Source organism: Stomoxys calcitrans, chromosome 2 (assembly GCF_963082655.1).
Source record: "Stomoxys calcitrans chromosome 2, idStoCalc2.1, whole genome shotgun sequence".
Classification (NCBI taxonomy): domain Eukaryota; kingdom Metazoa; phylum Arthropoda; class Insecta; order Diptera; family Muscidae; genus Stomoxys; species Stomoxys calcitrans.
In genome coordinates, this window is record NC_081553.1 from 193,544,642 (window position 1) to 193,559,629 (window position 14,988).

At 37.3% G+C, this 14,988-nt stretch overlaps 1 protein-coding gene across 7 annotated transcripts in view; it reads left to right on the forward strand.

Annotated features, from left to right (window-relative positions):
• The window catches only part of LOC106088983 (TBC1 domain family member 4), a 121,512-nt gene that overhangs the window by 69,332 nt on the left and 37,192 nt on the right, over nucleotides 1–14,988 (forward strand). For 2 of the 7 annotated variants that reach the window (XM_059362365.1, XM_059362368.1), the window contains exons 1-2: nucleotides 4,663–4,811; nucleotides 8,781–8,972. The exons of 3 other annotated variants lie outside the window; for them this stretch is intronic. In XM_059362365.1, coding sequence (XP_059218348.1) covers nucleotides 8,892–8,972 — 81 coding nt within the window. In that variant the 5' untranslated portion in view covers nucleotides 4,663–4,811; nucleotides 8,781–8,891. Of the gene's footprint in view, nucleotides 1–4,662; nucleotides 4,812–4,847; nucleotides 4,867–5,331; nucleotides 5,351–8,780; nucleotides 8,973–14,988 lie in introns of those variants that run through there. 2 more of the 7 variants (XM_059362366.1, XM_059362367.1) reach the window with 2 other exon arrangements.

Genomic DNA, 14,988 nt, shown 5'->3' on the forward strand with positions numbered 1-14,988 from the left:
GTATTTGAAAACAAAAGAAATTGCTTATTTTGCACTGTGTGTTTGTTATTTCTTTAGTCAATTTTCACTCGCAAAGCGAATGCAAAACATGAAACACATAAGCGTTTTGTTCAGTAAACTAATAATTGAATTTTTACAGTAATGAGCAAATCAATAGCACATGGTAGAAATATCATTCTGCGAAACAACGCTTTTCCAAAAAAAAACGAAAAATAAAACAACAATTTCCCAAAGAAAAGGGTAATAAAACAAAACTATTCCAACAGGAAGCGTATTAAAACAGAACAGAACTTTGCAAAAATCAAGTTTTAGAAATACCCTTCCCCAAGGTAAAAGGAAATAAAAGTACCCTTCCCCAAGGGAAAGGGCAATAAAAGCAATTTTTCCCAAGGGAAAGGGTAATAAAAGTACCCTTCCCCAAGGGAAAGGGTAATAAAAGTACCCTTCCCCAAGGGAAAGAGAAAGTACCCTTCCCCAAGAAAAGAATAATGAGAGTAATATTTCCCAAGGGAAAGGGAAATAAAAGTAGCCTTCCCCAAGGGAAAGGGAAATAAAGTACCTTGCCCCAAGGGAAAAGGAAATTAAAAATATCCTTCCCCAGAGGAAAAAGTAATCAAAATACCCTTTTTAAGAGGAAAAAGTAATAAAACTTCCCTTTGTAAAAGAAAAGAGTAGTAAAACTACCCTCTCCCAAAGGAAAAGGTAATAAAACTAACCTTTCTCAGGGGAAGAGGTAATAAAACTACCCTTTTCTAGAGGAAAGGTAATCAAACTACCCTTTCTAAGAGGAAAGAGTAATAAAACCATCTCTTCTCAGAGGAAAGTATAATAAAACTACCTTTTCCCAGCGGTAAGAGTAATAAAACTACCCTTTCCCAGAGGAAAGAGTTATAAAACTGCCCTTTCCTATAGGAAAAGGTAATAAAACTACCCTCTTCCAGAGAAAAAGTTTACAAAACAACCCTTTACAAGAGGTAAGAGTAATAAAATTACCCCTTGCCAGAGGGAAGGGTCATTCAACTACCCTTTACCAGAAGAAATGGTAATAAAAGTACCCTTTCCCAGAGGAAAGGCATATTAAGCCATCCTTTCCCGAGGAAAGGGCTATTGAGCTACCTTTTCCAAGAGGAAAGCGAAAAAAACTACCCTTTCCCAGAGAAATGGGCACTAAAACTATCCTTTCACAGAGGAAAGGGCAATAAAAATACCCTTTCCGAGAAGAAAGGGTAATAAAACTACCCTCTTCATGAGCATAAGGGAATATTGCTGCCCTTTCACAAAACAAGGGCAACATTGATACACTTTAGCAGAGAAAAGGGAAATATTGCTTCCCCTTCCCATAGAAAATGGTTATAAACTATCCTTTCCCAGAAGAAAGGGTAATAAATTTAACCTTTCCAAGAGGAAAGGTGACGAAACTACCCTTGGTCAAAAGAAAAGGTAATGAAACAACCTGTTCTCAGACGAATGGTTAATAAAGTTACCTTTTCCCAGAAGAAATGTTAAAAAAGCAACCCTTTCCCAGAGGAAAGGGTAATAACACTACCCTTTAAGTTGGGAAATTGTAATCACACTACCCTTTAAAAAGGGGAAATCGTAATAACACTATCCATTTCCTTGGGAATGATAATTAAATTGTCGTTAAATTGTAATAAAGCTACCCTTCGCCAAGGCAAAGGGTAATAAAGCTACCCTTCACCAAGGCAAAGGGTAATGAAAGTACCCTTCCCCTAGGAAAAGTGTAATAAAAGTACTCTTCCCCAAAGTAAAAGTGTAAAAAAGTACCCTTCCCCAAGGGAAAGGGTAATAAAAATAGCCTCTCCTATATGGAAAGCTAATAAAACTACCATTTCCTACATGAAAGGGTACTTTAACAACCCTTTCCCAGAAGAAAGAGTTAGTAAAATTACCCTTCCCAAAGGAAAGTGCAGTAAAGCCCAAGGGAAAGTGTAGTAAAACCACCCTTCCCAAAAAAAAGTGTAATAAAACTACCCCTTCCCAAGGGAATGCGTATTACAAATACCTTTTCCCAAAGGAAAGTGTGGTAAAAGTACCCTTTCCAAAGGGAAAGTATAGTAAAACTACCCTTTTTCAAGGGAAGGTGTAGTAAATTTACCCTTTTCCAAGGGAAAGTGTTGTAATTTTCCACTTTTCCAAGGGAGAGTATTGTAAAACTACCCTTCCCCAAGGGAAATGGTACTTAAACTACACTTCCCCAGAGGAAAGTGTGGTAAAACTTCCCTTCCCTAAGAGAAAGTGTAGTAATTTTCTACTTTTCCAAGGGAAAATGTAGTTTTACCACCCTTCCCCAACGGAAAGTTTAGTAAAACTACTCTTCCTCAAGGAAAAGCGTAGTAAAACTACCCTTCCCCAGGGGAAAGAGTAGTAAAACTAGCCTTCCCCAAAGGTAATGTAGTAAAGGTACTCTTCCCCGATGGAAAGTGTAGTAAACTCTCTTCCCCAAGGGAAGGTGTAGAAAACTACCCTTACCTTTCCAGGGAAAGTGTAGTAAATTTACCCTTTTCCAAGGGAAAGTGTACTAAAACTACCTTTTTCCAAGGGAAAGTGTAGTAAATCTAAAGGGAAAGTGTAGCAAAATTTCCCTTCCCCAAGAAAAAGTGTAGTAAAACTACCCTTCCTCGAAGAAAAGTGTAGTAGAACTATCCTTCCCCAAGGGAAAGTGTAGTAAAACTACCTTTCTCCAAGGGAAAGTGTAGGATATTCAACCTTTTCAAGGAAAATTGTAGTAAATTTACCCTTTTTCTTAGGAAAGTGTAGTAAAACTACCCTTCCTTAAGGAAAAGTGTAATAAATTTGCCCTCTTCCAAGGGAAAGTGTAGTATAAGTACCCTTTCCAAAAGGAAAGTTTTTTAAAACTGTCCTTTCCAAGGAAAAGTGTAGTAAAACTACCCTTTGCCAGGGGAAAGTGTAGTAAAACCACCCTTTCCCAAGGGAATGCGTATGAAAACTACCCTTTCCCAAGGGAAAGTATAGTAAAACTACCCTTTGCCAGGGGAAAGTGTAGTAAAACCACCCTTCTCCAAGGGAAAGTGTAGTAAAACTACCTTTCTCCAAGGGAAATTGTAGGATATTCAACCTTTTCAAGGAAAATTGTAGTAAATTTACCCTTGTCCAAGGGAAAGTGTAGTAAATCTACCCTTTTACATAGAAAAGTGTGGTAAAACTACCCTTCCTCAAGGAAAAGGGTAATAAATTTGCCCTCTTTCAAGAGAAAGTATAGTAAAACTACCCTTCCCCAAGGAAAAGTGTAGTAAAACTACCCTTCTTCAAGGAAAAGTGTAGTAAAACTACCCTTCTCCAAGAGAAAGTGTAGTAAAACTAATCTTTCCTAATGGAAAGTGTAGTAAAACTAGGCTTCCTCAAGCGAAAGTGTAGTAAAACTACCCTTCCCCAAGGGTAGGAGTAGCAAAACTATCCCTCCTCAAGGGAAAGAACTACCCTTCCCCAAGGGAAAGCGTACTAAACCTAGCCTTCCCCAAGGGAAAGCATAGTAAAACTACCCATCTTCAAGGGAAAGTGTAGAATTGTTACCCTTTTCCAAGGGAAGCTGTAGTAAATTAAGCCTTTTCCAAGGGAAAGTGTATTAAGCCTAACTTAACCGAAGGGAAAGTGTAGCAAAACTACCCTTCCCCAAGGGTAAGTGTAGTAAGACTACCCTTCCTCAAGAGAAAGTGTAGTAAAACTACCCTTCCCCAAGGAAAAGTGTAGGTAAACTACCCTTCTCCAAGAGTAAGTGTAGTAAAACTACTTTTCCCTAAGGGAAAGTGAAATAAAACTACTTTTCCCCAAGGGAAAGTGAAATAAAACTACACTCCCCTAAGGGAAAGTGTAGTAAATTTACCCATTTTCAAGGGAAAGTGTTGTAGAACTACCCTTCCCAAAGGAAGTGTGGTAAAATTTCCCTTCCCCAAGCGAAAGTGTAGTAAAACTACCCTTTCCCAAGGGAAAGTATTGTAAAACGACCCTTACCCAAGGTAAAATGTAGTATAACTACCCTTCCCCAAGGGAAAGTGTGGTTAAACTACCCCTCCGCAAGGGAAAGTGTAGTAAAACTACCCTTCCTCAAGGGAAAGTAAAACTACTTTTCCATAAGGGAAAGTGTAGTAAAACTACCCTTCCCCAAGGGAAGGGGTAGTAAAACTACTTATCCCCAAGGGAATGTGTGGTTAAACTACCCTTCCCCAAGGGAAAGTATAGTGAAACTACCCTTTTCCAAGGAAAACTTTATTAGAACTATCCTTCCCCAAGGGAAAATGTAGTAAAACTACATTTCACCAAGGGAAACTGTAGTAAATTTACCCTTTTCCAAGGCAAGGTGTTGTAAAGGTACCCTTCCCCTAGCGAAAAGTTAATAAAGCTACCCTTCTTTAAGGCAACGGGTTGATATCATAACGCAATTGTGCTATAATTTTGCCCACATTTGTTTTATACAATTTCCCTGTAAATGTCTATTATTTATTTAGTTTGCCAGTGTATTTGTGAGCATTCGTTTCCCAGATGATCATCAAAAACAAAATTCGATTCAAAACAAATCTCACCGCAAAATTTCACTTACAAAAAATAAAAATAAAAAAATAAACAGAAATGCAAAGCGAGTATCGTTAGCAAATATCGCATAAAATCTCGCCAAATACATTCAGTTGCAAATGTTCTAATTAATGGTTAACATGAAACGGTGAAAAACGGTTAGCCAAGAGAAAAGAAACAAAAATAATTGAAGTGAAAATAAAAGAAACAAAATTCAATTCAAATTGTTCATGCAACTTAACCAAAAATAATCAAAACAAAATGTATGAAGAGAAAATATAAAAATTTGAAACTTTAATATACCCAGAGTGATGAAAAGTGATTCAAAATAAGCCATGTGGTGAAAATTCAGCCACAAAACAAAAGAAAAGAAGTGTTGAAACAAAAGAATCTCTAAAATATTTAAACAAATAAATAAAGGAATATATATATAATTTAATTGTTATTTTGTTATTATCTCAATTGCCATAATAAAGTTTGAGCAATGCAAGATATGCGAGAATCTAATAAAGAATAGATAAAAATATTGAAAAATCATTTCAAAGTGCTGTGCTTGAGAAATTCCCTTTTGAAAAAGAATTGATTATAAAATAAACCCCAACGATTGAATATATTACGACACAGAGTGTGAAAATTGCTTGATATAATAGGCTAAATAATCTTATCGTTCGGCTGCTACAGCAAATATAAAAAAAAAAATCTTTATATCTAAGTTAGATTAATAATGAACATAAAAGTGAACATGTGGATAAATGAGGGCACTGGCTAATAGTAACTGACCAAGTCTATTGTGAAAAGTTCGGTAAATCACAAAGCAACAATAAATGGGCTCTAAAAAGTAAATCTTATCTAGAATAAAAATTAGATTAAGGTTACATTTTCTGTAAACGGAAGCCTTAGGTATATATTGGGATGCCCAAAAAGTAATTGCGGATTTTTTAAAAGAAAGTAAATGCATTTTTAATAAAACTTAGAATGAACTTTAATCAAATATACTTTTTTACACTTTTTTTCTAAAGCAAGCTAAAAGTAACAGCTGATAACTAACAGAAGAAAGAATGCAATTACAGAGTCACAAGCTGTGAAAAAATTTGTCAACGCCGACTATATGAAAAATCCGCAATTACTTTTTGGGCAACCCATAACTTGCTACTAGTGTTTGCACTTATTTACCTTAACAAAACGATGAAAATAGGCAGCGGATGCCATGTACCGAAGCCTGTAATCGGTTTCTGTGCTCTAAATCCTAAAAGTAACCTCGAAGAGATAGATGCCTGAAATTCGGTGCTGCTCACAAAATCCTTAATCGTTTTCCATACCATGTCCCTGGGCTGGTTCGAGCCTGGTACGGTATCCGCACTCATGTGTCGAAGACTATTATCTGCGAAAACCGGGCATTGACATAGGATATGTTTCAAAGTCTTCTCATCTTCCCTACAGGCCCTACACTCGCTATCACTTGCCGCACCTATTCTGCATAAGTGCGCCTGTGGTCCTAGGTAACCCGTAATTATATCGAAAGCCATACTTATCTCCTTTCTGCTTTCTCCCTGTCTTCTCACGATCCGAATCCTCCATGGGCCTTCCTGATGGCAGTATCCCTACTTTCAATGTCAGATGAAGCGGACAGTGATAGAGCTACACACGCTATCACTTGTCACGCCTATTCTGCATAAGTACGCCTGTGGTCCTAGGTAACCCGTAATTATACCGAAAGCCATACTTACCTCCTTTCTGCTTTCTCCCTGTCATCTCAGGACCCGCATCCCCCAAGGAATCCGGAATCAACACCATCACTCTCCGCTGAACCCGAAAATTACGATCGCGTTGCTTCAAATACGTTTAAAAGATCGCCGCAAGTAGCGAATCTTGGATCTAAGAGTATTTGTGCTACCGTGTGGGTCTTCGAAGTCGTGCCAAATCCAACGAAAGTTATTCCTGTAAGAAGCACTTCGAAGTAAATGGTCACCTGTTTCTTCGGCAAAACTGCTCATGAGGCGACTGTTACGTTTGAGCATCATAAGACCGTCAAGTCTTAGTGCATCACAATTTGATTGCCTGAAGTCTTGGGAGAAATTCGAAAAACGAACAAGAGAAGACGAGTCATTGTTCTTCATGACAATGCAAGCTCTCACACATAGGCTCAAACCATCGCCTTTTAGACCGATTAAAACATTAAATGGATGGATCATCTGCAGACATCTGATTTCTTTTTATTCCCGCACATTAAGATAAAAATGGGTGGCCAATGGTTTTCATCGCCAGAAAATGCTGTTGAAGCGTTCAATGAACATGTTACGGATGTGTCTCAATCGGACGGAAAAAAGTGCTTTAACATTTGGCTGAGCGCATGCAAAAGTGCGTAAATCATCCTGGAGGATAGTTTGAAAAACAATAAAACCGTTTTTGATGATAAAAATTTGCATTTTTATTATAAGGCCAGAAATTTATATAGCAGCCCTTGTACCACAGGACATTCCCTTGTACCACTGCATTCTGTGTTCGTCCTGGTCTCCGTCTAGAGAATAGTATTAAGGTCAGGCTGTCGAAAACTTATATCAGTCGATGGGTCCTCAATGAAGACCCCCCAAGCCAACTTTATCCTCTAGCTTTGATACATTCGTGTAGCATGAACTTCCAGATGGCCATACCAGAGCTCCGTCAATCCCAGACTGTGCTGCTGGCAGCAATACCTCCCACCCGACCTCAAGTGTCGTCTCAAGTATCCGTTCCCAAACCTCTTATATTCCATCCAGGTTTCCTATCGTCGTCTCGATTATACCGCATGTCAAGTATGATTTCGACTTATATAGTGATATAGCCTCCATATAAACCGATCCTCGGATTTGACTTCTAGATGCATTAATTTTCACCTGATTTCGCTGAAATTTGGTACAAAGACTTCTGCTCTAGCATTCGTGCCAAGTATGATCCGAATCGGTATCTATACTGATATAGTCACTATTACCCGATTTGACTACTTGAGACCATAGCAGCCGCAATCAATTCCCGATAAAATTCAAAAACGTATTGAGTTAAAAAAGGCAAATTTTTAGCAGAATCCATGGAGGTGGGTGCCCAAGATTCGGCCCATCGAAGGACAGGAAGGCAACACATCGAAATATCCGTCTGTCTGTTAAAATCACGCTACAGTCTTAAAAAAATTTGAGATATTGAGCTGAAACTTTGCACAGATACTTTTTTTGTCCATAGGCAGAAGATGGGCTATATCGGACTATATCTTGATATAGACCCCATATAGACCAATCCGTCGATGTAAGGCCTTAGACCCATAAAAGCAACATTTATTATCCGATTTTGATGAAATTCGGGACAATGAGTTGTGTAAGGCCACTCGACATCCTTCTGCAATTTGGCCCAGATCGGTCCACATTTGGATATAGCTGCAATATAGACCGATCTCCCGATTTAAGGTCTTGGGCCCATAAAAGGCGCATTTATAGTCCGGTTTCGCTGAAATTTGAGAAAGCGAGTTGTGTTAGGGCCTTCGATATCCTTGTTTAATTTGGTTAAGATCGGTACAGATTTGAATATAGATGCCATATGGATCGACCTTTCGATTTAAGGTTTTGGGCCCATAAAAGACGCATTTATTGTTCGATTTCGCCGAAATTTGAGACAGTGAGTTGTGTTGGGCCCTCCGACAACCCTCTTCAATTTGATGCAGATCGGTTCAGATTTGAATATAGCTGCCATATAGACCGATATCTCGATTTAAAGTCTTGGCCCCATAAAAGGCGCATTTATAATCCGATTTCACTGAAATTTGACTCAGTGACTTATGTTAGGCTTTTCGACATCCGTGTGATATATGTTTCAGGTGGGTCTATATGTGCATAAAGCTACTGAAAAGACCAATTTTTGTTCACCAAATTCGGACCGTGCCGAAATTGGTCCGAATCGGACCATATTTTAATAAAGCTGCTATGGGAGCATAAATATGCATTTTTCACTGGATTATGACGAAAGGTGGTTTACATATATACCCGAGGCGGTGGGTATCCAAAGTTCTCCTAGGCCGCACTTATCGCTTTCTTACTTGTTTTTGAATTCATTTTTTTATACATGAATAGACTTGGTCAGCTATATGTAAGTGCTTATTGATAAAAAATAGGAAGATTTAATTTAAAAAAATAATTATTTATATAAATAATAAAATGTTAGTATATAACAGCTAACAAATTAAATATTTTTTTTTTCATTATAAACAGATTTAAAAAAAATAGTTTAAAATAAAAAACAACAAAAAAAGTGTGGTAATTTATATAACTTAAAAGATTATTATTAACTATCAAGTATCAAATTGTGACAGTGTTGCCAACATGTTTACCATACCCTTTTATCGGGAAAATGTCTTAACCGCATCGCTAAGTGATGCATCAGCCTTATCCAAGACTCGTGCCGTATGTATTTTATTATTTTAATTGTAATTTTTTAAAAAATAATCCTTAAAAGCTGTACTAATATAGTTTAGAAAGTCAAACGCAAAATTAACAAATCCGATTGAATTTTTTCAAGGATACTTATTTATTTGTGCTTTGAAACAATTTTACCGTCCTAAGGTCTAGAGGATGGTGAATTTGCCAGAAGGCGAATTTTTTTTCATATTATGAGTGTTACTTTCACCTAAGCATTGAATCTCCCAACCCTAGATTGGCGATTATACTGTGAATAAGGAGTTATTTATTTTAGGTTAGGTTAGGCTGAAAAGAGGGTGCGGATATTAATCAGCCCCAAAAACTCTTTTTCCATGCCACTAGGGATATACATCTAAGCCAGCAATCGGCTTGTTATGCGCTCTAAATACTAAAAAAGTAACATCGAAAAAGAAAATCTATGTAAGGAATTCCATGCTACTGACAAAATCCTTAATTGTTTTCCACGCCACACCTCTAAGTTGGTTAATGTCTGGTATTGTGTCCTCACCTAAGTGCCGCTACCCCTTATTGCATCGATTTAACATAAGTGAGCTCGTAATCCTATGTGACCCGTTATGATACTGTGAGGTATACTGACCTCCTTCTTACTTTCTTTCAGTATAAGATCTGGATCTGGATCTCCCCACAGGTTTTTCGCAGTCCTACCAACCGTTTCGCTGCTCCACAGGATTGTATGCACATTTGTCGCCCACGCCCTTAACTCGGACTGCGTAGACTAGAGCTCGCAAACTATCGATAATCGCAACATTCGATAGTATCGATACTATCGTTAATTTCCCATCACCTTTATTTCAAACGAAAATGAGAAGTAAAAATCTGAAGATCGACTTATATAGAAGCAATATCAATGCACAGACCAAATAAAACCAAGATTAATAAAGTCAGTTGGAAGTGGAGAATATATAGGCGCAAAGTATCTTTTAGGATACATTCAGTGTCGGGTTGCTTATTTTTGTTTAATTTTGCAAGAAATTTAACTTTCCGATAGTATCCATCGGAAAAATGTCAATCGATATTCAGTCAAAAAATTAATTAGTGTAATCGATATTTTGCTAACTCTATCGTAGACCCGAAAGGCTTCGGGTTAACCAAGTTTATTGACGGCAGTTCTCTGGCCTTCACTGCCAAATCGTCTGCTTTCTCCTTCCCAGTTACTCTGCTATGGCCCGGCAACCAAACGATGCGGATCGTGCCATCATCAGAGAAGGGGTTAATCTCCTTCTTACATTCCAAGAATATTCGTGATCTTGCCGTCCTGGTTGTTATTGCCCTTATGGCCTGTTTACTGTCCGTAAAGATGTTCATACTCGACGTCCTTGGACCACACCACCTCACGCATTCCGTGATTGCCCGAATTTCCGCCTGTAGGACCGTATTATGGTTAGGCAGTCTAAAACAGATCTCAGTCCCTGGGTTCTCAATGTAGACCCCCAGACCCAATCTGTCCTCTAGCTTTGATCCATCCGTGTAATATGATCTTCCAGATGGCAATACAAAGGTTCCGTCAATCCAAGACTGTGCCGCTGACAGCAGTGCTTTCTCTCGACCTCAAGTTTCGGCTCAGGTATCCGATCGGAAACTTCTTCCATTCCTTCCAGGTTTCCTATGGTTATTTATTTTGGTCTTTGATGATGTTCTTGAAGCATCAGACTTGCAGACAGGGAACGCAGATTTTAAGTATGGTATGAATAGATCCCGCTACGTTAACCCCACTACCCTGAAGATATTTGCTGTATTTTATTATACTCACCATCATAGGAGGAGGGTATACTATTCTAGTCATTCCGTTTATAACACCTCGAAATAATGATTGAAGATAAAGTATATATTTATTTTCTTGATCGTCTCGACATTCTGAGTCGATCTAGCAATATCTATCCGTTTGTCCGTCTGGCAAAATATCGATGGCACTATCGATAATTAATTTTTTTCACTGAATATCGATTGATATTTTTCCGATTGATACTATCGGAAAAGTTTAATGTTTTGCAAAGTTAAACAAAAATAAGCGATGCGACACTAAATGTATCCTCTAAGATGCATTGGGCCTATAGAGGGCGCAATTTTCATCCGATTAAGCTAATATTTTGTATAATGATTTCCCTCATGACTTCCGACCGATTTTATTATTCTCCTTATTTTTAATTCTTATTTTCGTTTGAACTAAAGGAAAATGGGAAAATAACGATAGTATCGATATTATCTATACTTATTATTAAAACTATCGAAAACATGGAATGTTGCGATTATCGATAGTTTGCCAGCTCTAGGTCGAACGCGTAAAGCTAGCCGTTTGAAATTTTGCACAGATACTTATTATTGATGTAGGTCGTTAGGGATTGCAAATGGGCCATATCGGATCAGATTTAGATATAGCTCCCATATAAACTGATGGCTCGATTTGACTTCTTGAACCCTTACAAGCCGCAGTTTGAGTCCGATTTGGCTGAAATTTTGCATGTATCTCAATCGATACGATATCTTTAAATGATTTTCTAATACCTCAATTAACAGATTGGCTGTACTATAAAAGAAAATAAAAAAACTTTCCATTCCAAATGAAAATATTTACCCTATATACATATTATTTAAGGTAACGGTAATTTTAAAACATGAGCAAAGCGATGGTTTTGATACCTTTTTTACCTCATCTCCCTCTCTCTCTCTTGCACTATTAAATGCTCTCACACTCTCTCCTTCTGTCTCATACTCATTCACTCTTTGCCTAGCAAGCGATTAAATGCTATAAACATAATAAAACAACAACAACAAAACGAAATCAAAACAAAACAATTGACTCTTGGCTGTTTGGTTAATTGCAATAAAATCCGCACACACTCATACACACATAGGCAGGCATACGACTTAATTTCAATTAAAAATAGAACAAACCAAGTAGTGAGGAACTGAGGGAGGCTGTGGGAGATTTCTTTGCCACTAGCCTATCAATATGAAAACATTGTTTGTCATATATACAATGGCTTAGTTAAAGGATCACGATGTTTTTGAGCTGGCATTACATATCTGTAAGGGACACATATGTCCCTTCATATCTGTAAGGGGCAGAGAGAGAGAGAGAGAGTGTGAGAGAGAGAGAGAGAGTGAGAGAGAGTGGTGGGTTTCTTTGAATATATTGCTGGTAATGCTATAGAACAACATTTCATTTTTTCAATAATTATTTTGAACGAGGAGATAAAAAAAAGAATACACGTTTATCGATAAAATATATAGAAGACAAGTTTATCGGTGTTTAGAAATTTAACATTATGAGGTAACCCATAGTGGGGAGCGAATTTGTTTTGTTTTATAACTTAGTTCAGAAGAAAAGAACTTATCCAAAAACAAAATCTCCTTACTATGTAACATTCTCTTGGTCATTAAAGTTCGTATCCCTAAGGGGTAATCTGTAGTCGGCTGTAGCAAGCCAAAATAATTGAGATGAAAATTTAATTTTGTAAATAACAGTGACGCAAAGGCTAGCAAGTCCGCCTATGACGCCAAACACCAGGGTTCGAATCCCGGCGTGAACTTCATAAACATTTTAGCAGTGATTATGTTCTTACTAATGCCGGCTTCATTTGTGAGATATCCTGCCGTTTTGAAACATCTCTACCAATGTGAGAAGTATCCCCTCTTCCCCTTAATGGAATGTTCTTGGGATTTTTTTTTTGTTTTCTATGAATTCATTTTTTTTTCTTATTACTATTAAAATGGCTTTCATAAAATTGTTTATATTGAGATTAATGTCTAAAAATTACATTTTCTCATGTAGGACACTTTACAAATTATTTGGGAACAATTTTCATTAAAATTTTGCTCAACTCTATCCCATTGTGCAGGTGTTAAAGAGCTGTTGTTTATTATGCAAAACATATAACACGTTTTTTATTTATAGTTTTTGTTGCAATGACTACAAACATAAAATAAATTCAATGATAAAGGCAGAACAACAAAACGTTAGGCACAAACATTTAGCCGCATTGACAGATTCTAATGAAATCAATTATAATATGAAAGCAGGTGTGAAAATAAAATCAACTCAAAATAAATAAAAAATAATAAAAATTATTATGTGGAAATGTATAGTTATTGAATTTATTCAGAGAAATTTCCTATAAAAATGAAAAAAAAATATTTGAGATGTTTTTGTTTAATTTTAATTTTTATACCCTCCACCATAGGATGCGGGTATACTAATTTCTTCATTCTGTTTGTAACTACTCGAAATATTCATCTGAGACCCCATAAAGTATATATATTCATGATCGTCATGTCAGTTTAAGTCGATCTAGCCATGTCCGTTCGTCTGTCCGTCCATCCGTTCGTCTGTCTGTCGAAAGCACATTAACGAAGGAGGAGTACAGCTAGCCGCTTGAAATTTTGCACGAATACTTCTTATTAGTGAAGGTCGGTTGGAATTGTAAATGGACTATATCGGTCGATGTTTTGATATAGATGCCATATAAACCGATCTAGGATATTGACTTCTTGAGCCTCTAGATGACGCAATTCTTAACCGATTTGGCTAAAATTTTGCATGAGGTATGTTGTTATGATTTGCAACAAGTGTGTTAAGTGGGGTTGAAATCGGTTCATAACCTGATATAGCTGTCATATGAACCGATCTGGAGTCTTGACTTCTTCAGCCAATTCCAATTCAGCAATTTCTATCCGATTTGGCTGAAATTTTGCACGAGGTGTGTCAAATATGGTTTTAGTTGGTCCATAACCTAATATAGCTGCCATATAAACTGATCTGGGATTTTGACTTCTTGAGCCTCTAGAGGGCGCAATTTCTATCCAATTTGGCTGAAATTTTGTACAACTTCTCTCATGACCTTCAATACGTGTCAATTATGGTCTGAATCGGTCTATAGCCTGATATAACTCCCATATAAACTGATCTCCCTTTTTTACTTCTGGAGCCCCTAAAGAGCTCAATTTTTATACGAATTGGCTGAAATTTTACACAACGATTTCTACTATTGTTTCCAACATTCAATTCAATTATGCTCCGAATCGAACGATAACTTGATATGATAGCTCCAATATCATAGCAATTATTTTCTTTCATCATATATTTGCCTAAAAATAGATACCGGGAAAAGAACTCGACAAATGCGATTCATGGTGGAGGGTATATAAGATTCGGCCCGGCCGAACTTAGAAGTTTACTTTTACTTGTTATACCTACCACCATAAGACGAATACTTCGAGGTGTAGCAAACGGAATGACTAAATGAATATACCCCCTATTCATTTAGTCATTCCGTTTGTAACACCTCGAAATATTCGTCGAAGACCCCATAGAGTATATATTCTTGATCCTCTCGACATTCTGAGTCGATCTAGCCATGTCCGTCCGTCCGTCTGTCGAAATCACGATAGAGGTCGAACACGTGTAGCTAGCAGCTTGAAATTTAGCACAGATACTTAATATCGATGTTGGTCGTTGGGGATTGCAATTGGGCAATATTGGTTTAGATTTAGATATAGCTCCAATATAAACCGATCTCGCGATTTGACTTCTTGAGCCATTGGAAGCCATAATTTTTATCCGATTTGGCTGAAATTTTGCATGTAATGTTCTGTTATCACTTCCAACAACTGTACTAAGAGCGGTCCAAATTGGTCGAGAACATGATATAGCTGCCATATAAACCGATAGCCCGATTTGACTTTTTGAGCCCCTGGAAGCCGAAATTTTTATCCAATTGTGCTGAAATTTTGCACGTGGTGTTCTGTTATGACATCTAATAACTATTTTGAGTACGGTCCCAATCGGTCTATAACCTGATATAGTTCCCATATAAACCGATCTCCCAATTTGACTTCTTGAGCTCCTGGAAGTCGCAATTTGTCCGCTTTGGCTTAAATTTTGCACATAGTGTTCTGTTATGATTACCAACAACTGTGCCAAATACAATCCAAATCAGTCAAGAACCTGATATAGCTCCCATATAAACCGATTTTCCGATTT